General features: G+C 33.2%; 2 protein-coding genes across 4 annotated transcripts in view; one reads left to right on the forward strand and one right to left on the reverse strand.

The window, feature by feature from the left end:
• Positions 1 to 13979, forward strand: part of LOC115880428 (nucleoside diphosphate kinase A) — a 191670-nt gene extending 177691 nt beyond the window's left edge. The window contains exons 2-4 of one of the 2 annotated variants that reach the window (XM_030897630.1): positions 344 to 527; positions 6108 to 6212; positions 12009 to 13979. In XM_030897630.1, coding sequence (XP_030753490.1) covers positions 344 to 527; positions 6108 to 6212; positions 12009 to 12191 — 472 coding nt within the window. In that variant the 3' untranslated portion in view covers positions 12192 to 13979. The remainder of the gene's footprint in view (positions 1 to 343; positions 528 to 6107; positions 6213 to 12008) is intronic. The other variant, XM_030897632.1, reaches the window with a different exon arrangement.
• Positions 13980 to 18524: 4545 nt separating this feature from the next.
• Positions 18525 to 24353, reverse strand: LOC115880434 (FH1/FH2 domain-containing protein 3-like). Of its 2 annotated transcripts, XM_030897638.1 has the most exons (5): positions 23920 to 24351; positions 23770 to 23860; positions 22193 to 22387; positions 22026 to 22096; positions 19698 to 19774 (listed from the first exon to the last, which is right to left on the reverse strand). In XM_030897638.1, the coding sequence occupies exons 1-4, from the start codon at positions 24199 to 24201 to the stop codon at positions 22041 to 22043; spliced, it is 624 nt and encodes a 207-aa protein (XP_030753498.1). In that variant the 5' UTR covers positions 24202 to 24351; the 3' UTR covers positions 19698 to 19774; positions 22026 to 22040. The 2 variants fall into 2 exon arrangements, with proteins under 2 accessions (XP_030753497.1, XP_030753498.1); XM_030897637.1 differs by lacking the exon at positions 22026 to 22096 and having other exon boundaries at positions 18525 to 19774; positions 23920 to 24353.
• Between the last annotated feature and the right edge of the window lie 179 nt (positions 24354 to 24532).

The raw sequence follows: 24532 nt of genomic DNA on the forward strand, positions 1-24532 counted from the left end.
CGATAATACAGACAATAATAAATCAAGCAAAATAAAAATAAATGTTGAAAATAATATTATTTATTTCGTCCTGTGTCATATTTACAACTATATTCTCTCCAGACTAGGGGAAAAATAAGAAAATAACCACTCAGCATGCACGCAACACGTCTCTTTATCCGCACAGAGCAGAGCAAAACAACAATAAAGTTTGTCCATTCACGCGATCCTACCCAAACTTAACCGTTTTATATGCCTGTTACCGACAGTAATAGGATTATAAAAACATAGAAAAAGTATTTTTATAAAAGGTACTTAACTGCTTTTTTAAATAGTCTAACTAGAGTTATATTTTTGTTTTCAGTTTGGACAGAGATCAACCATTCACATTCCAACTGGGAGTTGGACAAGTGATCAAGGGATGGGACCAAGGTCTGCTCGACATGTGCGTAGGAGAAAAAAGAAAACTTACTATTCCACCCTCTCTTGGTTATGGCGATAGAGGAGCTGGTAATGTTATCCCAGGAAAAGCAACATTGACATTTGAGGTACTTAGTTGATTTTATTTCTGTTTTGATAAGTTAATTAACCGCTTAGCCATTTAAATTTCTTATTAAACTTTTGACAGAAGAACATTTAAGGTAACTTGTTAGCATTTAAACTAGGTCTATTATATAATATATTGTTTAATTTACACCAAAACTACTATTAAAATATTTTAAATATCTGACTTGATGTTGCTTTGGAAAGCTTATCCCATCAATAATAGTAGAATGTAAAAATATGTCAAGTCTCGCAACACAATTCTTCCACTGTAAAAAGTTGTGAGGTCTCGTCTCATGTAAAACCAAGTCAATTTATTTTATTGAGTCTCTCTTAAGCACCTATTTAGCAATTTTGTTATAAATTGTTGGTATCAATATTAGTCATCTTTATTTCTGTAATAATTATAATTACTTGGCAATTGCACAGCACCATAATTGTAAAAGAATAATAATTTACCATCTCGATTACTAAGTAAATCTAAACAGTGTCCTTAAAAATAAAGTTTTTAATTAGAATAGAATATCATATCGTGCAGCGTATTCTGGAGCGTCTAGAGAGAAATGATTTCTATACTTTTTTTTGCTCAGATCAAAATTAACCGAGATAGGGTCACTAGAAGCTAGAGGATGACAGTAGAAATTTAAAAAAATATATATAAGTTGCTGAAAAATTCATATATTTAACATTTTTATTCAATTTGTTTGGAAAATTATAAATTTCAGTTAAGTTTTTTTTTGAATTCACCCCGAGAAGGGGTGAAAAATATAAACAAAAAGTGTTTTTTCCAAATTTCAGAGAAATGGTAAGGACTTTTGAAAAAACTGTTTCAGTAAAAGTTGTCTCCTAGCTTCTAGCTACCCTATCTCGTTTCAGTTTGATTTGAGAAGAAAAAGTAGGTATATACAGAGAAGACCAGGCTACTAGTAACATAGCAACTTGCCGGACGAATTTACGCTTACCCGATTGCGTTTGTACTTATTCACTGCCGGCTAGTCGGCTGGTCAAGCAGCAGGCAGTTGCAGTTGTGCTTGGACGGGTCGATCGTGACCATAGACTTAAAATAAAATATAGACTACACTATTTACATCTCAACGCGGACAAACAACCTTTTTTGTACACATGTTTACTTCTGGGTACAGTCGACCGAGCTTTCCTCATCCAGCCTATGTTGTCACGTCTTTAATATTATCAATATTTTTTTTCTTGTTATACACATATATTGAGATATTAATACTACAGTTTAATAAAGTAGGTTTTAATATTCCATAGATGTATTAAATAGTCCTTATACTACTAAATTATAAGTCGGATACTGTTTAATAAGGATAAGTTCTTTACAATATGACAACACCGATTAGAGGCGAGGGAGCCTATTCATTCATTTATTACCTTGTAGTACGTGTCGCACGTGTGCGGTAAAGCTTTGTTGCCGCTATCTCCCCGGCTGTATTAACGCATTTTCTTAGCTTGTAGTGCTTAAGTGTTTATTTTATTGACTTTTTCTGTTCAAGAACTATAAAATATGGTTCGCCAGTGCCAAATTTGCAAGAAATTTGACTTAAATAATCCATTTAAGTCTTGAAACGACTTTTGACCGGTAGGCAACTCTCAATTTACCCATTGGGAGTCAGTGGCGTTGTTGTAGAAAGGCGCTTATTTAGATAATATTTTAGTAAAATGTAAAATCTGAATTTTTTCTCTTACATTACATTATTTACTTACTTACATTGTAACAAAATCATAATTATAACCCTGTTAATAATTAATAATGTTTTTATTAAAAATATATTCCGGTTTATTCTAAAATTATCTTCAGAATCTAAAATAACATACAAGAATTTTAAAATGATATTACATTATGAAACAATATTTTTTAATATACCGGGTCGTCTCAAAAGTGGCTAACCCTATTTTTTTTTATTTTTTCAGATAAAAAACAGATTTGTATGTTAGTAGGTATATGACATAAATTAGGATTTATTGACCTATGCAATTGTTTTTGGTCTCTTCCTGTTTCACCGAAATGATTACATCTTTTGATTTTTAAAGGCACCCTCGGTATATTGCTACTTTATTCGATAAAAATGACACTCTGAATAGAATGACATATCATATGTCAACTTTTGACATTGTCGCTTAAAAACATATCCTATTTTAAATTTCAATCCAGTTTTTTTCAATCCACTAAGTTTTAATCAAGGAGCCTTGGAAAAATAGTTTTGATCGTCTAATAGGTTTCGTGTCTTGTCTAGGCCGGTTAAAAGATGTACAAATCGTATTTTTAATCATACATATGTCAATTTTTTCAAATGGACCAAGGTGACTCATTAGCATATTTGGAAAAAGCATTTTTTATGAATATATTGATACCACACACTTGGTATTTCGAGTCAAATTGTCGTTATGAACCGCGTGTTACAATTACAATTAAACCATATGCGAAAATGTCAAAAGTTGACATATGATATGTCATTCTATTCAGAGTGTCATTTTCTATCGAATAAAGTAAAAATATACCGAGGGTGCCGTTTAAAAATTAAAACTTATAGTCATTTCCGGTGAAACAGAAAGTGACCAAAAACAATTGAATGCGTCAATCAATCCTAATTTATTTCATATACTAACATACTAAATCTTGTTTTTTTATTTGAAAATATAAAAAAATTATGGGGATGAGCCACTTTTGAGACGCACCCGGTATAATAAAGACAGTACCGAGTTAAATAAATATAGTTTTTATTTTATCCACTTCCTATCACCTTCCTTGCTTTAATGGAACAGATTTATGTTTTCTTTAATTTACATAATAAGACATCACTTAACCAGAAAAAAAATTACAACAATCATATTTTTTTCTCTCCCTGTCGCCGATTCTATTATATCTGTGGAATAGATCCTGTTTTGATTAATATTAGGGGTTGTAAATGTTTGACTAAAATTAATAATTTATTATTAATTTCAAAAATTACCTAATTTCGATTATAAAATTTCTTCTATAACGTGTATTTTATTATTTTTATCCTTTTGCTACTAAATTGTTTTTCTAAACTTTTATTTAAAAAACCTGTCCTAAATCTTAATAAAATATAAAAAAGTTTAAATACGATATATTTTTAATTTAATTATAGCTTCATTAAAATAAAAAAATTACCCGGCTATGATACGGAGAGTTCAGGTGTACTTGAGAAACGAAAGACAGTGTTGTGTTTCTCGGCAGAGTCGTCAGGGAACGACCGTTACGACAGAGACAACCTATCTATCGCTGGTGTCGCACTCGTTATAACCTAAAACGATAACACAACAATAACAAGACAGTGTCTGACCGCATGTTCCAGCTATTTATGAATGAGATGCTCAGTCTATATTTTATTTTAAGTCTATGGTCGTGACAGACTAGGAATACGAATCGAGGAGTGCCGAGCATTTATTATTTTCATTTTAAGTGTTTACCTTCACTTAAGGTAACATTTAAAATAAAAATACTTAAATATTTATTATTATTAGAGTGTGTTTACGAGCCAAAACTAAAAATAAATAAATTCTCTAAACCCAAAACTCATTTCCAAAATTAAAAAATACCTCAATAAAATAAAAAAAACTAAAATATTACACTAAATTAAAAAAAGTTATAACAAGTGTTCAAAAAGACCACCTTCTTGTGTTAGACAGAAGCCTAGGCGGTCGTAAAATCCCCGTCTGACATTGGCTAACATATTAGGGCTAATAGTTTGGAAAGCCTCTCGTATTTTTATTTAAAGCTCATCCAGATTATTAGCCCTATTATGACCATACACTTTGGATTTTACATAACCCCACAAAAAGAAATCATTGGGAGAAAGATCTGGTGATCTAGCGGGCCACAAAATAGTTCCATGTCCACTAATTGAACGGTTGGGAAAAGTATTGTTCAAATATCCTTGAACAATACAGGCATTGTGGGCAGGGCAACCATCTTGTTGAAACCAGACATTGTAGAATCTTTCTCCCAATAACTCACGAATTCTAGGCACAATCTGCTGTTGTAACAAGTCCAAATACTTTTCAACAGTTAAATTACCCTCTATAAAAATGGACCAATCATATGCTCCCCTACAAAACCACCCCAAACATTTAGCTTTTGAGGATATTGCGTGCGTACCTCAAAATATTTGTGCAAATTTTCCCGAGACCAATATCGTACTTGTGTAGGGTTATGACGACTCAATAACTGAAAACTTGATTCGTCGGTGAAAACTATACGCCGAATAAAGTTTTCATCTAAATTGGCCTTTTCCATTACAGATTCACAAAACGCCATACGCCGAAATTGGTCTTCATGGAAAATTTCTTGAGTTTTGCGCGCTTTATACGATGGGTATCCATTCTTTTTAAAGACTCTTTTAACCGTGCTAGGTGAAGAATCTGTTACCTCAACAATTTGATTACTTGAAAACGTGGGATTTTGATCCGCGGTAGAACAAATGAACACTTGCTTTAACTCCTGTTCTTCATTAATCAACACATCAGGCTTTTTGTGTTTTTGTGGGGACACGCACCCATGTGTTTCAAAATTATTAATAACTCTTGATATAGTAGGTGGTAAAGATGGAATTGGCCTATCTGCAAAAGTTTGTGGAAAAATTGTTTGTATATTCCGATAAGACCTATTTTGGAAATACCATTTTACAATTTGAATTTTCTCACGAACTTCGTAAACATCAATTATTTTACTTAAAAATAAATTTTACACGAGAGGTATAGCGAGAATCTATGTATTCGTTTTGGTTATTAAAACACAAATAAATACAAATTCTGAAACATTCTTATCACATATCTACCTATTTTTATTTTATCGCATTTTTTCGCCTGCTTTTTATCCGGCGGACGGGTATACGCTAATTCGTCCGGTTCTGCCTATGTTACTACTACGGTGGTCCGGTCTGTATACCATCTTTATGTAAAATTGAACGCTCTATAACTTTTATTCGAACTTTTTTTCTAGTCCTTCTTACCGTTCCTCCGAAATTTGGAAAAAATAATATTATTTATTTATTTCATATACCCCCTTCTCAGTGGTGAACTTAAAAATTCTTTCAAAATTCGTTTTTAAATCTTTCAAAGTAACTTATATCAAAAATTCAAATTTTTGTCAAAACTTTGTATTTGAAACACCAAATTGTTTTTTCTAATTTCAATACAGATTAGTCGAACATAGTTAAAATTTCGATTTCTCAAAAATTGTAAATTTTCGGTAGAAAAAATTCTTGACCAAATTTGTACACTATTATAAAACACTCTGTATACGAGAATTCGCTAAATATATTTTCGAAAACCACATAGCATCTTAATCACAATAGATGCGTCTAAAACCTGGTCCAAACCGCATCCCAAAATCGGAGAGAGAAAAGAAGAGCATTTATTGTTTACAATCCCACAATTTTGCGGATGCGCGGGATTGATTGCTTTAATCCCGTGGGTTTGCGGGATTGAGATTTTGGTACTGGATTGCATTCCCTATTACGATATATTCCAATGTATTCGGATGTTTTTTGGCAATTGATTGCCCTTCCTCAATTACCAAAACTAACTATTAATTTTTGTAGGTCGAACTCATGAATATCGGAGATTCACCACCAACAACCAATGTGTTCAAAGAAATCGATGCCAACCAGGACAACCAGCTAAGTCGCGACGAAGTAAGCGGCTTTGTAAATGTTTTTCTAACTTTTGCTTGGGTTCGACTAAAGAAATAAGCCAAGAATAACTGTTTGAAGCCTTTTAACTAACACGTCACACAGTACTATTAACACCAACACCTGCTTTTCTCATCTTATTTACATAGAACATACTTCAAATCATAACGATTTTTAAATTCATTGTTCAAACATTGTCAACATTGTCAACATAAATTTGTTATTTTTTTATATAACTCTTTATCGCTTCTTTTATAGCTAAACGAAACACTAGTTCACCCAAATACTTAACTTTGTAGAGATGAACAATGAATGCACGAACTGTTTATTTGAATAGGTATTAAAAATAATCTAAGAAAAAAAATATTGTCTCGAAAATTAAATAGTGTGGTGTAGTTTTGGCCTGTTGTGGTGGATTAGTGTATTATCTTGCTCTTGTAACGTCAAAAGCTTCAATTTCAACTGTATTTGTATTGTTGATCAATTTTCTAACATCATCATCATTTTCAGCTTATTCAACCATTTCCAATTATGGTGTCAACTCCCTCACATACTCTCTTTGTTGTCTATTGTTGGCTATGCGGGCCCAAGTTGTCCCTGCTAATTTTCTAATATCATGGTCCCATTTTAGGTTGGTCTTCTTATAGGTCTCTTAATTCCACGTGGGTACCATGCTGTAATTTTTGTAGTCCATCTGTCCCTTCTTCTTGCCAGGTATCCTGCCCATTGCCATTTGAGGTATTTAACTCTATGGATGACATCTATTACCTAGGTCTTGTCGCATCCACTTTATTCTTTTACGGTCTTTCTTGATTATTTCTAGTAGCGATGGGAACTATCGAATGAATTAGACTATCGAATGGTTACTGAATGAATGATTTTATTCGAATAAAATAATTCATTCATTTGTATACTAAAGCATATGTGACAACCTCGCCGTGCGACTAAATGGTTATCGTTGAGCCACGACTATCGAATGCTTTTGATAAATGAAATTTAGTATTCGTTTGATTTTTGTGTGCGTCAGTGCATTATTAGTTCTTTCAAATTTGTATAACTTCGCCTTCTAAATACTGTGCTATTTTTGCGTTTATTAAAATATTTAAAATACTAAAATAGTAGTGTTTTTTTTTTAATTGACGATTGTGTGCGTGTGCAGGTGGTCAAAATTTTACCGAAAATTTGTTTGATTTTCCATACAATGTGACAATCCATCTATCAATTATTTAATTTTATATGGTATATGGTCTATTTTTTTAATGGGAAATTTTGAGAAGTAGCAATTTTTAAGAGAGATGAGGTGAACTTACAATTAATTTTAAAAATACATATGTATTTGTATTTTAGATGTTTTAATAATATGAATTAGTTGAACTTAATAATCATATTTAAGAGAGATAAGAAAGATGAGAAAATTAAATTGATTGATTAAAGTTACACGTGCCAATTAAAAAAAAAAGTTAACGATATTTGTATTTTGTTTATGCTAATTCTCTTACATGTAGTTTTTTGCGAAGAAATATTTCATTTATTTTTTAAAGTAAATGCCAGTAAAATCAAATATTATGTTTAAATAGTAATACAAAGTAATAAAAAGTAATATATATATATAATTTTGATTTCTAATTTTTTATTTATATTTTCCTTCCGAGAATTAATAAATGTTTATATTTCATGCTTTTAAAATTTGTTGTTAATATAACAAATTAGTTCTGTAATTATTATTATTTAATAAACCAATATAACAAATTAGTTCTGTAATAATTATTATTTAATAAACCAACGTTGCCAAAAAATTTACAGACTATATTATTTTTAAATAGGATCTAATATAAATAATTTTGACTTCTAATTTGTTGTTTATATTTTGCTACTACTGAAAAAAAATGTTTATATTAAATGATTTTTAATTTTGGTGTTAATAGCTATGACAAATTATTACTCTTATTATTATTTATTAAACCAGTTTTGCTTAAAAACATTAAAAATAATTTTCCTACATCCAAAATAGAAAGTATTATTGCAGTGTAACAACAGAATATTAATAAAAAAATGCAAAATATATAGTCATACTATCCCTAACTAACTATAATGCTAAAGAATAATATTCTTTGCTAATACCAACTAATATGAATATATGGCAACAGCGCCGTTCATAATGTATTTTCTGTGTAAATACTAGCACCTCAATAAAAAAAAATGTGTCCTTATCTTTATCTGACTCCGCAAAAAATCAAAGATGCCGGCTTCTTTCATACCATTGCCACCGACCGCTGTCGGGTTTCTAGGAAAGAAACCTACGTCGCCAGGCGACAATTAAAATCCAATTTATATTTTATTATAATCGATCCTCACGAATAAATGAATTTTACAAATGAATGAATTTTATAAATGAATGGTTTTTGCTGCCGAAGTACTAGAATACAATATTTCAAAGCAGATGACGCATCTACTCGATAATTTTTATTCGAATAGTTTTCGACGAATGTTTTCTTACTAGCTATCGAATTATTCGAATGAATTACAACTATCGAATGTTTCGATAGTATTCATTCGATAGTTCCCACTACTAATTTCTAGCATATTTCGTTCCATTGATATACGACCTGCAGTGTCTTTATGATGTCCGTTTTAACTGTCCAGGTTTCGCATGTATAGATTATGACTGGTAGTGCACAATGTTTTCTTCTTTAGATAGAGTGGCATTCTAGATTTCAATATGATTGAGTTTCTTCCATAAGTACTCTATACTAACTTAATTCTTTTGTTGATTTCTGATAGTAGATATCCCGAGCTGTGTATTAGTTGTCCCAAATATATATATTCTTCTAGTATTTCCAGTATTGTGTTATTTAATAGAATGTCTTTTTTTTCGCTGGTTCGTTGTACATTATTTTAGTTTTTGCTAAATTAATGTTGAGACCCACTTTATTGCTGGCTGTATTTAGTTCATTAATTTGTATTTTTAGTTCTTCAGGACTACTCATCAACGAATCTTAGATGGTTAAGATATTCTCCATCTATTTTTAATCCTTTGTTGGTCCAGTCCAGTTGACGGAAGATTTCTTCTAATGTTGCTGTAAACAGCTTTGGGGATATCGCGTCTTCCTGTCGTACTCCTTTGCCAGTTGGGAACTCTGGAATTGTTTTATGTATCGTTACTCATGCTCTGGGTTTTATGCATATATTGGCGAAAGTTTCTATAGTATAAGGCCTGTCAATTTTCGGCCAATTTTCTATATCCTCTCATATATCTTCTTTAAGATTAAAAGGGGTTACTAAAATTGTGTTAGTAAATTAATGAATGGATTTATAAAATATTCAAGCTTCATAATTTATAACATAAGAACTTAATAGATATGTATGCACGATTTAATATGAATTATTAATAGGTATTCATAACTTTGTAACTAATTTTTAACATGTATTTAAGCTAAGTTCAGTAATGTGTAGGCCTAAGTTCCTTAAGGCAACATTTTCAATATACAGTGTGAGTTTTAAATAAGTGAAAATATTTCTAGAGGTAGTATATCCTAGTAGTCTTATCCTAGCGTGTTAAAAGATTTGCCAATTTTTATTTTAACCTTGACTCATTTTTTTTCAAATGGAACGAGGATGGCTCATATTAGAATATTTCGAAAAAGAATTTTTTTACGAATAATTTGTTTGACACTTGGTATTTTAAGTCAATTTTTTTCATATGATATGTCATTGTATTTAGAATGTCATTTTCTATCAAATGTTCGTGTTTTTTTTATCTAAAAAAAATAAAAAGTTATAGAGGTGAGCCTTTTGAGAAACACCCAGTATAACCATTGGTTTTGGATGTAAAATTAATTTGTCAGAATATAAAGTTGGTTAAAAACGACGTTTATTTATCTCACAAAATACACGATGTTTCAGTTGAAATAATAGACAAAAAATATATAAGACAGAGTTTTGACTCACTCCGTTTATATCATGCAATAGTCGAATAATTTGTGACAAATGGTTATAGGATTGATTTTATGAAAGCTTATATAAAGTTTTAAAAGAATCTAATCCTGCTAACTTTCTTAATTTACAATTTTCAGTATCTCATTATCAAATACCACTTTTTACACATGTAAAGGCTATTCCGATACATAATCTAAAAATTCTAAAATAACAAAATTACGAAACTACGCAGAAAATCACTTTCTTCATTCAGCTAAAAGTAGCATGTGTAATACACATTGGTTTATTAACTTGTAATCGCAATCTGTTCTTTTCCTTGCACATAAATCTTCTTTTACTTTGTTCCTTCTCGTTTACATCAATTACAGTAACAGTTGTAGCATTGACACGATCCGCATAATGCATTGATTCATCTATTCCGAATTGCATAATAGTAATTATGCTTCACACTGCAACAAATTTCGAATAGTTTTCTCTCTTCGGGTGAAAACACGGAGAAAGTGTTTTGCATACGGTTTTGACTCATTAAGTTGTTTATCAGTTATTCGAGTCTTGGTTTATTTTCTTAGCCTTCGTGAATTCTCAGTGGATTAAAGTTAGATAAACAATATATCGGTATCTATTTAGGTTTTATTTTTTTTTTGGTCTCGTTTTGGTCTCGTCCATATACCTCGTAAACGTTCTATAGTTATTTTCAATTGAAAACTGCTCTAGAACTATCTAGGTATACTAGGTATATACCTGATGCGTCTCAAAAGTGGCTCACCCCTATAACTTTTTTCTTTTTTCAGATATAAAAACAAGATTTGGTATGATAGTATATAACATAAACTAAGATTGATTGATAAGTAAGTTAGAGGGATGAGTCACTTTTGAGACGCACCTGGTATATGAGGTATATATTTCCCTCCATTTTGAAAGACTTTGTTACTACAGTCTTGGTAAGAATATACAGGGTGTAAAAAAATAGTGTATCTAACTTCGGTGTGTGATTCTACAGATAAAAATAAAACAAAAAGTTCTTAAAACATATGCCCTAAAATGCTTCCTGAAGAAGTTCCAGCCCTCGAAAAGTTTAATGAAAATAATATAATTTGTTTATTTTTAAGAACATTGGTGAACCGTTCTTCTTGAAATTTGGTACTCTTACACATATTTTAATAGCAATAATGGAAAATTCTGTAACAGCCCTGAATGGGTACTTTCCATTAGGCTAGAGAGGTAGGTGGTACTTCTTTTATTCTTACTTCTTTTATCCTTATAGATACAGTAATTTCAACAATGAAAATTAAAGCTAGGACTTTTTTATGTAAAAAGGTGCTCTTGGTTTAGTTCGAAACGGTAAACTGTTTTCAATATATTTACGTTTAAAGGTTCCGATGCAACGAGGAGTTTATTAATAATAATTAATTTAGAATTTCTTTACACCATATCATCATGATGACATCAGAATTAAGTTTCTCATTTAAAAAAAACCTCCCAGACACTAATTTTCATCCAAATATTGTCGTTACTTCTATAGAAATTATTTGGAAAAAAATCGAAATAAAAATGAAACTTCTACACCCTGTATCTCCGAAACTAAGCATTTTAGGATAATCATTTATACGAACTCTTTTACTTATTTTTATCTGCGGAATATGCTACCGAAGTTTCCGGAATACAGTTCGAACCACCCTGTATAACCATCTGTAAAATTAAGGACAACAGGAGTTCGACACAACAGTTTATTATTTATTTCTTAATAATATTTGGTGAAGGGCTTTCAAATACTCTATACTCTACCCAACGCCAAATAAGATCTTCCAACAGTCACGATTCTTGGCCCATTCGAACCCAACCGTTAGACTTTTTAACTAACTTTTCCTTTTGCAGTTGAGCGAGTACCTGAAGAAGCAAATGGTGGCTGCCGACGGTGAACACCCCAGCGACGAAGTGAAAAACATGCTCGCTGAACACGACAAGCTCGTCGAAGAGATCTTCCAGCACGAGGACAAAGACAAGAACGGATTCATCTCGCACGATGAATTCTCCGGGCCCAAACACGACGAGCTATAAATGTACAGTGCGAGGAGGATATACATGACATTCCATCGGCATACATGACATTCCATCGAACAAAGAAACAAAAAAGACATTTGCCGATCTTTCTAAAACTCCATTTTCTCTAAAGTATGCCGTGTGATCGAATAAAAACAACATTACAGTAGGTGTTTAAACAGTGTTCATTTTAAATCTTAATAGTGAAGCAGGGATGAGCGATATCGTGATTTTTAAATCATACTGTTGGTATCGTGGTGCAGTGTAGAGATGGGTATATCCGGTATTGAATGAGCCGGGTCCGAAGTTACATCAAGCTTCATGAACCTACAGTACGATAACGACTGCGTTGTTCTCCAAGCTCGATCTACTACCGTTCTCGTAAAAAAATAGGCGATGCTTACGAACTTGGATGAACGATGGCAAACATTACGAACTTTACATACCAGGGGCGGATACAGGAATTTATTTTAGGGGGGGTCCAAAATAAAAAGTAATGTAGAATATGCTTTTTAGGGCGCCATTTTTAACCCAAAAGCCTAATATTTAACACAATTTACAGACTTTAGGGGGGGGCCGGGCCCCATGGCCTCCCCTCTGTATCCGCCACTGTTACATACTAATAAAAGATAGTCGAGACACAATTACAACCTTCCATCAAAACTACCGCATATGGATTGCTTCATGCTAGAAGGAAAATGATGGGCATTAATAGATAGTATTTTTAAGAAATAAAATGGCATTTTTTTCAAAAAAAACTAAAACTAAATTTGAACGTAGCCCTCGTCTGCTGATTTCTTTGACAAACTCGTACAATCATTACACATTCCATAATTTCTTGAATTTATCAATAAAGTAACAACACTAGACACAAATTTCAAATAATACAAAATACGGTTACGGTTTGGGGAAAGTAAACTTTAAAAACAATCAGCAGCAGTTACAATTCCCCTCTTTTTTTTTCCAATATTCCCTAAATACTGATTAGTTTTGCTGCATCGTTATGTTTTTGTTATCGGGTAAAGTTTTTTACTTGAAATCACTTATAAAAAAAACAACAAAACATCCAGTTTATAGAGGCGTCCCCAATCACAAAATCATAAAAATTTCTCTGCGGAAATGCATCGTTCTCTTTTTTTCTGACTTTAGAATAACCGAAATCAGTTACATGAAAACGTGTTCCTGCTTTAAATTCTGAAACCAAACACTTTTCTTGTGTAGGTATGAACTACCGGAAAGAGTTCTGTGAATTCGTATCGACTCGGACCTATTCATCTCTAGAGTGTAAAAAGTGTAGAAACTTTCAACCATTTCAAACTCAATAGTAAATCGCATACATAAATGTTAATTCTTTGCCTACTGTAACGTTGTTTTTATTCGCTCATACGATATTTCGACTGACACAAAAAACTTTTTAGTCAGTAATCTTCTCTAGCTGTCTTTCCATTATTTTAATTTTCGCTAATTATATATACTAGGTAAATAATATTAGATAAGTTAAAAGAAAAAACAGTTTTATAAAAAATAAATGTAAAATAGGATTTTTGATACCTCTTTGGGACGCCAGTTAGTGACGAGCGTGTTTTATATATGTGTGATTTTCGCGTACTTATTTTTACGTTATAATTTTATTTCGTTTTTATTGTACAGTTGAGAATATCTTTATTGCGTATTTATTTCTGCATTGTTATAAGGATGGTGGTAAAAGGAATGTTCCCTCGTCAATTTGGAAATACATTTATTTTGTTTATTTCTTATAAAATTTATACGTTGTTGAATAAAAATAAAAGTTTTTACACAATTTAACTGGTCAATATAATTGTCCCTGTTTTTATTTCAAAATTTAGTAAGGCGATAATGCTTTTAGTGTTTCCTAAACCTTCCATACAGTAAAGGAGCAACGACCACACGTAACACTTTACGAATCTTAATCTGAGGTTAAGGTCAAAATCAGAACAGACAAGTACTTTTTGAAACCTCAAGAATGCCTGCCGAGCTTGTTCGATTCGACATTTAATTTCCTTGTCTGATGTTCAATCTTCGGAGAGCTAGATTTTTTTTTCCACAATAAGGGGCCGTCCTCTGTCGGAAACACTGCGACCTGTGAGGCCTATTGTGTTTGTCCCCTTTCTATATCTGCACCCATTCTCCTATCCCTGTGCCCTGCACTAACTTATGCAGGTCCTTGATAGGATGGGAGCATAGTTCCTCCGGTTCAAACCGGAGGAACAGTTGAAATAAAAAGTGTCGCTTGCGATCCAGAGCCTCGCAGTGACATATTATGTGCTCCGCTGTTTCAGGATCTTTATAGCAGAGTCTGCAGCAAAGACTTACACGATATTACTTATACAGATTGAGCTTGTTCAGGTAACACTTGACAGCCATATGTCCTGTCAAGAGGCCTGTTGTAATCCGCAATTTATTCCTGCTAAGCATTAGCAGTTCTTTTGCGGTTTTAGAGCTAGGTCCTTGGATAAAAGCCTTGCTGTGCCTGTGCCCCTGTCTGTTTCTCCTGTGGACATTCTGCTTTTCCCTGATCCAGAGTTTTAGTGCACTACGGGCCATACATTTGGGTATTCCCAGTACTGGCTCTGGACCAAGATAAGATGCCGATGATCCTTGCCTAGCTAGCTCATCGGCTTTTTCGTTGCCTTGGATGCCGTACGTGCATTTTCCTACCGTGTTGTAGGTCGTGTACATTATCTGCAATTAAGACCTATCGTCGTCGGATTATTAATACACACTCCATTAACTTTGACTCCCATTTCCACATTCTATAGAGCCTCTTGAAAAATATCTTCCGATTAAAAATTGAATAGGAGTGGAGACAGCGCGCAATCCTGCTACACCCAACTTCTAACTTGTATGGGATTGGACACGCGGTATTGGCCAATTTTATTTGTGCTGTTTGGTTCCGGTATAAGTTTTCGATGCATTGAATGTCTTTTTGATCTATATCAAGCCTTTTGAGTAGCTGTATTAATTTTTGGTGTTGTACGCAATCGAATGCCTTTTCGTAGTCTATGAAACACAGGCACACATCCTTCCTCTGATAGTAGCAGTTTTGGACAAGAACCTGATGTGTTGCGACTATCGTTTCCCTTGTACCTAACCCCATTTGTGAATGCTTCCTTTGTACCCTTGCTTGAACCCCATTTGTAAATCACCTTATGTACCAATTATACCCTAGACAAAATTGTTGTCTAGGGTATAATTGGTATTTTTGGTATATAAATTGGTGTTTGTTACCATACCTCCAAACAGTGCCGTGCCATATACTTTTCTTAACTTAGCTACTTGGACAAGAGAAGAATGGGAAAGCAGTCTAGTAATGAACGCTCAAAAGATAGGAGTCTACACAGATGCCTTCAGGAGGCACAGGTATAGGCATCTTCTCATATGGACTAGACATGCAACGATCTTTAAGGGTATCGGAAAAACCTTATCATCGTTACATGGCCAATTTTTCTTGTGAAGTATCCTTTTGTGTTGCCCTTATGAAATAGTCATGTCTGCCAGCGCGATCACGGGGCTTAAAGCGGGGGCGGCCAATCGAAAGGAGGAAATTTTGACACTTAAAATATTATAAGGTACACGAGTTATAATTACCAAATAGCTTTTATTTTGCTTTTATTTATTATTAAGAAACGTGAAAAATTGTTGGCAGACATTTTTCTCGTAGCTAAAATGCCGGCAGACAACACGAAAGAGACATGAAATTTTTTCCAAAGGCCAGAATTTTAAAAATAATTATGGCATGCATGCTGATTGGTGGAATGTCATATTTATTTATTTTAAAAGCCATATATTAAAGGGCAGACAAAAAGATCCTGTCTCAGTCAGCGGTAGACAGTTATCAAAAGGGCGATATCACACTCTACAGGGTAAGTCTTAGAAATCTTATTCTTAGATCTGAAAATATTTGCACTTATTTGCAAATATTTTCAGATCTCGATAAAAGAAACATATTTTCTCTTTACCCTTTTCCAAATAAGTCCAAAATAACCGAGTTATTCAAATTTAAAAAGAAATTGATTTATTTTTAAATAATTTTGTGAGCCACCTGTTTTTTTCTGAATTTGCATCCATTCTTTTAGTGTCGTAACCATAGAGTAAAGCCATAACCATGGTAGGTTAAGATAATAATTTACCCACGGTATAACGTGGGTAAATTTGCGGTGAACAGGCAGTTATAAAAAGTATTCTAAAATATACAGGAATATTTTTAAAAAAATGCACGATTTTCGACATCTTTTTGTGCGAAAAAAACTCGTATACGTGTTTCTATAGAGTCGAAATATATCACCCCTAAAAGTATTTGCACTTATTTAAGACTCACTCTGTATAAGCGTCTTCAGGGAACGCTCGCCGCGTTGTCAATTGAAATATAATACATGTAAATTTGCAAAAATTTTCCGGTGTAGATATTGACTCAGAGGAAGACTTGTTTTAGAGAGCGAGGATCTGCAGTACGATCAGATACAAATAGTGAGGCAGAATAGTAAAAGTATAATACCTGTTTTGGAAATAATAAAACAAATATATTTATAATATAGGTAATCGTCTACATGATTTATCTATACTTAAATGGATGAGGCGGCGAGCGTTGCCTGAAAGTGCTAGAGTAATATCCTTAATTCATATACAAGGGTAATATCCTTGTTTATATAAAGGTAATATCGTACTTTTGATAACTGTCTGCCGCTGATTTAGTCACGATCTTTTTATCTGCCCTTTTGTATACGGCTTTTAAAATAAATAAATATGACATTCCACCAATCGGCATGCATGTATGCCATAATTTTTTTTAAAAATGTTGGCCTCCGGAAAAAATTTCATGCCTCTTTCGTGTTGTCTGTCGGCATTTTAACTACGAGAAAAATGTCTGCCAACAATTTTTCACGTTTCTTAATAATAAATAAAAGTTATTTGGTAATTATAACTCGTATATCTTATAATATTTTTAGTGTTTGGTTTGGTTTGAAAATTTCACCCTTTCGATTGGCCGCCCCCGCTTTAAGCCCCGGGATCGCGATGGCAGACATGACTATTTCATAATGGCAACACATAAGTATACTTCACAAAAAAAATTAGCCATGTAACGATGATAAGGTTTTTTATGTAGCCAGCTCTTAGACTATAATATTCTACAAGCAGATATTTGCGCTATAAAGGAAACGGCCAGTTGTATATGAGAGAAAACCGCTAATTGACAAATAGAAGATATCGTGATATACTCTGAGAGCTTGGGCGCTTTAAGAAGCATCACCTGCAATCAGTGAGATCGTATCACCTCCATCACCTGCAAAACTGTGATGGATTGCCGAGAAACATTGTCCTGGATGCGTCAAGGCGAGGCCACTCTGTGCTGTCTATCAGGCCAAACCTAAAAGCGGACAGACTCGCCAAAGAGTGGACCAGGGGAGAGGCCGTGGCTCCAAACCACTTGTGACGATAAATACAACGAAGGAACCTTTATAGGAACTACCATCAAGGCCAAGCAGCTAGAGACGTGGCAACACCGTGAGGACTGCGCCACAGCTCGAAGGCTGTGGCCAGTGCGGTAGATAGCAAAAAGACAAAACAACTACTAGAGCACAAAAAGAACCTTGTACATAATTGTGTTGTCTCTGGAAACTGTCCAACCTAAAGCTCGTGAGATAGAAGATTTTCAACGACGACTACTGCAGAGAATGCGGAGAGGAAGAGGAAACCATAGAGCACCTGCTGTGCCACTATCCGGCACTGGAAAGCCGACGCTTTAAAATTTTAGGGCACGGTTTTTTGGAGGAACTACAGGAAGCAGCAGAAGCCGACATCAGTGACATTGAAAACTTTGCAAAGAGTTTGAAGGGCTTTAACGCAAAGAACGAATGAGACGAATGTTTGGTGCCATAATACAAGGGTATCGCAATGGGCCTAAAGCCTCCGAGTAAGGGATCAAATATGATCCCAAACTGCAGTAACTTAACCTATCCTAACCTAGCTGCCTGAAGAGATACTTCTATTTTTGATAAATGTTTTGACTACGTCTATGGTTTATGCTGCTTATTTAGGTGGTATCGTACTATTTAATTACAAAAAAAACGTATTAAAATGTTAACAGCAGTTACAAGACTAGTATCGACGTATAGCACGTATCAAAAAAATATAATATCAGAAGAATAATTAACTCATTCAATAAGAAAACGCTAAAAAGGTGGAGTGGACTGGAATATCTATTTTTTCTGGATTATAAGAGCATAAAAATAAAATGCCACATTCTTTTGAAAATAAAAATATATAGTTATGTAATATTTAACAATTAAAAAGGAACACAAGTGTATTTAATGGGAAATAAAAATATATTGGTTTTAACAAAGTTTCTTTATTATTTTACACATTATCTCGAACAATCTTCGTTATAGTTAACAGAAAACCACAGCAAAAAATATATAAACGAAAAACTCTACGAATTAATAGTTTTCTTTGACAATAGCAGCGCAATTTGGCAGCCGAATTTCATTTATACATTTAAAAATTCTTTAGTTAAAACGTAAAAAATACTAAACATCAGGAGAGTATCATCATTGCGTTAAATATAATTAAAAACGTGAAATAAACTGAGAAGACAGTGAAAAAAATATACAAAAAATCAGACTAGTATAATCGACGTTTTTTACACATAAAAAAAGGCACAGGAAGGAAGCTGTTCCTCATCCCCTAATAGGAATACAAACCAAAAAAATTAAATAAATAAAAACCTTACAAACTAATTAGACAAAAAAAACATGACCTAAAATCCTAGCTCATATAAAACGACATGGATACATTTAAAACCAATGGATTATGTTATCAACATATCACAGTATGAGTATCATTTTACCCACTCTCAATCGTCAAATATGTGACGTATTGAATTTCTTTGTGACGAATTGAATTTCATTTCTACAAAATTCAAATTTTTTTATAAAAACAAAAACTATAATTTTATTAAAAAATCTAAGCTGTCATAGAAATACGGCATCATACAACAATAATGTCAAGTGAAATATGTATGCCATGTGATACCATATATAAGTTAATAAAAAGTCTTGTGCTTTTTACATTTAAATTTAAATTTTCTATTATGATTATTATGAATTATTATTTGAATTTATTAGGTATATTAATAAATATATTTGCATTACCTATTCGACGTTATACATATTGCAACCAAGTTTATAAATCTTATGTAGAATTTATCCAGACGAGTTTATATAATCTAGGACTAAAATAACGCTAAATCGATAAAATAATCAACAAATAGTCGTGGAAAGATGAGTTCCAGCCATCTCTATCTATTATCACATTAAATATTCAGTGTACAAAAAGCGACAAAGAAAGAGGTATGTATCTTTTTCTAAGGCTTCATTTCGTAAATGCACACTTTACCTATTCCTTTGTTCTTTCTTTGTAGAAATCTCACAGGTGTCGAGCCTTACAACGAGTAAAACACTAAACGATAATTATAAATTTCGATATCTTACAATCACGGATTTTTTTTTGTTAATATCCTTTAATATATGTAGATAGGTGTTTCTTTTCCTCTTCCGAAAGCCCGCTCTTCAAAGTTCTTCTTACTAAAAATTAAAAAAGCACAATTATAGAAAAAAATATAAATTAACAAAAATCATTAATGAGTTTAAAAAAAAATTACAAGTTGTTTAAAAACAGCAAAAAAATTAAAATCAATTAAATTAATAAAATATTATAGATAATTGCAATAAGTTAAGCAAGTGTAATAAACACAACTAACAACTAAAGATAGAACATGCAAGTTAAAAAGCTTAAATAAAATGTCCAGCAAATTATTGACGTTCTATTAATGTAAGTGTTCCTCTATTGATAGAAAAAACAGTACACCAGCATTCAAAATAGCACTCAATGAAAAAAATACCATATAGGATCGAAAAAATATAGTTATTAGTTATTCTATTGATCAAATATAGCTTCATCAGTAAACGATTTAAAAAGATCAAGTGGAAAATGGAGTCTGCAAACAACATCCCAAAGTTTTAGTTTATATTAACTAGAATAATGTTAAGACTGAGTGAGTTAAAAAGTAGGTACCACATTTTAGCAACCCTTTCCAAACATCCAATATTTTTTGAGATCATCCTGAGTTATTTTTGTCACAGAAAGAGGTAGTCCTCATTGCTACCATTTCAAATTGTTAATCTTTCATTCTCAAGACTGGTAGTTCTAAGCCTAAATTGTATGTGTTTCTGTTTACTTTTTCAATTAAATATTTGCTATGCGTAAATGTTAGAATATAAAAACAATACCAGCGCTTTCAGATGGAGCGGAATGTCCGCGACTTCGAAGTCTTCTTCTTCTAGTGCATATCCATTAATGGATGTTTGCGATAACATTTTCCATCGCTTCTCTGTTCCTGGCGGTATTCATTAACGACTGTACATCGTGTAGGCCTGTCCACTGTCTAACATTCCTCAGCCAAGACATTTTTTTCCTTCCTTTACCCCTCCGGCCTTCGATTAACAGGTGCAAGAATTGATATTTGGGGTTTCGCTTTTGTGCCCCAGGTATGCGTTTTTTTCTTCTTCTTAATCAGTTCAAACAATTCGCGCTGTTTGTTAATACGTCTCAGAACTTCTTCATTTGTTAACCTTGCCGTCCAAGGAATCTTCAGAATTTTGCGAGATAGCCACATCTCGAAAGCATATAGTTTATTAATGGCAGCTGTTTTTAATGTCCAACATTTCATACCATAAAGGAGCACCGACCACACGTAACACTTTACGAACCTTAATCTGAAGTTAAGATCAAAATCAGAACAGACAAGTACTTTTCGAAACCTGAAGAATGCCTGCCGAGCTTGTTCGATGTGACATTTAATTTTCTTATCTGATGTCCAATCTTCGGAGAGCCAGATGACCAAGTACTTAAATTTATCTACCCGTTCTATGGGTCTTGTATTAAATGTTATAATGGAGTTTTTAAACACATCTGGATTTATGGATATTATCATAAATTTGGTTTTCTTGATACCCATTGCTTTGCTCTGTTCCCCTACCTTGTTGACCAGTTGTTATAGATCGTGTATATTATCTGCAATCAAGACCTATCGTATCGTCGGCGTAGCGGATGTTATTAATCCATACTCCGTTAATTTTGACTCCCATTTCCACGTCCTCTAGAGCCTCTTGGAAAATAGCTTCTGAGTACAAATTGTATAGGAGTGGAGATAGCACACAACCCTGTCGCACACCCCTTCTAACTTGTATGGGACTGGACATGGTATTGGCCAATTTTATTTATGCTGTTTGGTTCCAGTACAAGTTTTCGATGCATTGAATGTCTTTTTGGTCTATATCAAGCCTTTTGAGCAGCTGCATCAATTTGTGGTATTGTACGATGCGATCGGATGCCTTTTCGTAGTCAATGAAACACAGGCACACATCCTTTCTCTGATCATAGCAGTTCTGGACAAGCACCTGTTTTGCAACTATCGTTTCCCTTGTACCTAACCCTTGCCTGAACCCCATTTGTGAATCGCTTATGTCCCTTTCACATTTTTTGTAAATTCTCTGGTGTATAATTTTCGGAAATATTTTTAGGGTATGGCGAGTACTACTTCGAGCAAGTACCATGAGTTTATATGAATAATTTCATATGGGTCGCGTATGCTCCGTCCAGATGACGGCCATATACATGAACACATTAATATAAAAACACGTGGACGGTCCGCTCCATCTGAAAGCGCTGTACAGAAGAATTCAAACGGGAAAAAATAAAGTGCTGTTATTTTCCAATTATCAAAAATACACTACAACAAAAACATCTTGCACTTTTAAATCCAGCACCACCTACCAACACCCTTTAAAACTACGGCGAATCCCGGCTACCATACGGATTGTTTTCCCTCGTTCTCGACCTTTTAACTAATAAAAAAAAAGAACAAAATTCTTAGCAACCAAAAAGAACTAGGTTAAGTTAAAATCTTAATTTCGACTATACTCCCCTAAATAAAAACTTACATGATTTCCTATCCGCATGCCTGGTCCGTTTTCTTTCTCTGGGGGCCGTTCTGGGTCCTTTGGTGGCTGTTTTCACCAGACTTTCCAGGATTTCATCGTCTCCGTCTGTTAGGTTTCCGTTTGGACCTGTTGAACTGTCCAGGATACTGCGAAGTTGGGTGTTGTCCCTTGGTTTGCGTCTCCAAGGCAAGGTTCCTTTCAAAACATTCTTAATTAACAGAATTCTTTGAAAACCTTAATTTATTTGTACATAATTAATAATGTTTAATTCAACGTTTAAACCGGATGCGTGTGTCAAAAGTGGCACACCTTATAACTTTTTTATTTTTTCAGATAAAAAAAACGAGATTTGGTATTTTAGTATATGACTATTAGGATTGATTGACGTATTCAATTGTTTTCGGTTATATATATACAATACAACTTTTGACTTTTAAATGGCACCCTTCGTGACATTTATTTTTACTTTATTCGATAGAAAATGACACTCTGAATAGAATGACATATCAAATGTCAACTTTTGACATTCTCGCTTAAAAAAATGTTCCCGGTTAAAAGATGCCCACATCGTAAAAAAAATTACGAATAATTGGTATCACACTTTTGGCATTTTGAGTCAAATTCTCGTTATGAACCGCGTGTTACAATTTCAAATAAACCATATGTGAAAATGTGAAAAATTGACATATGATATGTCATTCTATTCAGTATTCAATTTCTATCATATGAAGTAAAGATATACAGAGGGAGCCATCTAAAAATCAAAAGTTGTAGTCATTTCCGGTGAAACAAGAAGTGACTGAAAACAATTGAACACGTCAATCAATCCCAATTTGTCATGTACTCCCATACCAAATCTTGTTTTTTTATCTAAAAAAATAAACCAGTTACATTATATTATACAATAATACAGAGGCAATGGGCCCAAGGCCTCCGAGTGAGTTCAATCCCAGTGAGTTGACAATTCAGTTGACATTTTAATAAGTAACTTTTTTTTCTTCAAATGAAGGGTAAGGTGAAAAACAGACGATGTAACAATACTAACTTTTACAGGAAAAACTGACTTAATGTTGCCAATTATCATGTTAGAGAACGTTTAGTATCATGTTAAAGATACAAAAAAATTATCACTGTATGCATTAACATTTGGACATCGATTCAATTACAATAGCATGCATTTGGGATTTGATATTCTCAATAGATCAAGTTGATTACTTAAAAATTCCTCCTCAAATGGACATCGTTGTTTTTTTCCTTACCCTTCAAATAAGAAACGAATAGATCGCCAAAGTTATTTTTTGGATTTTGGTCAAATAAAACTCTTAGAATGAGAATGTAGAATATTAATACACTAAGTCTACAACTCTTTTGTCGCGTTATTGGAATTTATGTTTAAGAATATAAATATTAAACTTTTTTAATTAAAAAAATTATAAACAAATATTTAAAAAAATCCAGGAACGTATTTTTTACAAAATGATTTATAAAATTGTTTTAATTAAAATACGAGTACATAATTGGGGTCAGCGTTTAGCAAAATTTTGCAAAATCGTGTGGTAATGTGTAGAAATAAATACCTTGCATGCTTTCTACATCTGATATATCGCTACCCAATAGCTGTCTTAATTCTGCATCAGCTCTATCTTCTTTGGATCTGAACTTTCCCATCTTAAAAAGAAAAAAAAAACACTAAAAAACTATCTCAACACCACAATTTTTTTACTTACATCGGTAATCATCTTGCCCCTGGTCTTATTTCTCTCCCTATGATTGGCCTTCTTCTCCAACTGTTGAAGTACCCTTTCCCTCGTTGTACGGTACTCCAATGAAAACTCGGAAATAATTCTGCAGAAATCGTTGGGTTTGGTATCGGCAATTTGATGGAAGGGGATACCAAGCCAAAGGAGGAACTTGTGGAACCTGTTCATAATCCTTCTGTGCACAATGCCCAGCAAGATAATCCGTTCGGCACAGTCGGCTAGAAAGTCGGACATTTTCACTTTCATCATCGTAGAACCGTCATGTTTGGCGATGAGTTTGAGGTGATCCCAGGACGCCTTACAATCCGCTTCCAGTCGTTGGATGTTGAGGGTTAGTTCGTCGAAGTCTACTTTGGAGGCTCTTGTTATTGCACCAATCTATGGGAAAAGCAAAAGTAAGTTAGGTAATGAAGATATAAGAAGGAATAAACTGTTTTTAGGGTTCCGTACCCAAAGGGTAAAACGTCTAAAGGTAAAACGTCTAAAGGTCTGTCACAAAGGTCTATTTTATGAACCGTTATAGCTAGACAGTTGAAATTTTTATAGATAATGTATCTATGTTGCCGCTATAAGAACAAAT

The sequence above is a fragment of the Sitophilus oryzae genome, unplaced genomic scaffold (assembly GCF_002938485.1).
Source record: "Sitophilus oryzae breed Bouriz unplaced genomic scaffold, Soryzae_2.0 scaffold_1623_pilon_pilon, whole genome shotgun sequence".
Classification (NCBI taxonomy): domain Eukaryota; kingdom Metazoa; phylum Arthropoda; class Insecta; order Coleoptera; family Curculionidae; genus Sitophilus; species Sitophilus oryzae.

What these genes read in the sequence shown, in the direction of transcription:
- LOC115880434 (XM_030897637.1), bottom strand. Translation starts at nt 24,201, where the DNA reads ATGATGAAAGTGAAAATGTCCGACTTTCTAGCCGACTGTGCCGAACGG. An exon ending in AGATGTAGAAAGCATGCAAG is followed by an intron (nt 22,388 to 23,769) that starts GTATTTATTTCT and finishes ATGTTTTGAAAG; the next exon opens with GAACCTTGCCTTGGAGACGC. An exon ending in GCATGCGGATAGGAAATCAT is followed by an intron (nt 19,775 to 22,192) that starts GTAAGTTTTTAT and finishes TTTAATTTTTAG; the next exon opens with TAAGAAGAACTTTGAAGAGC.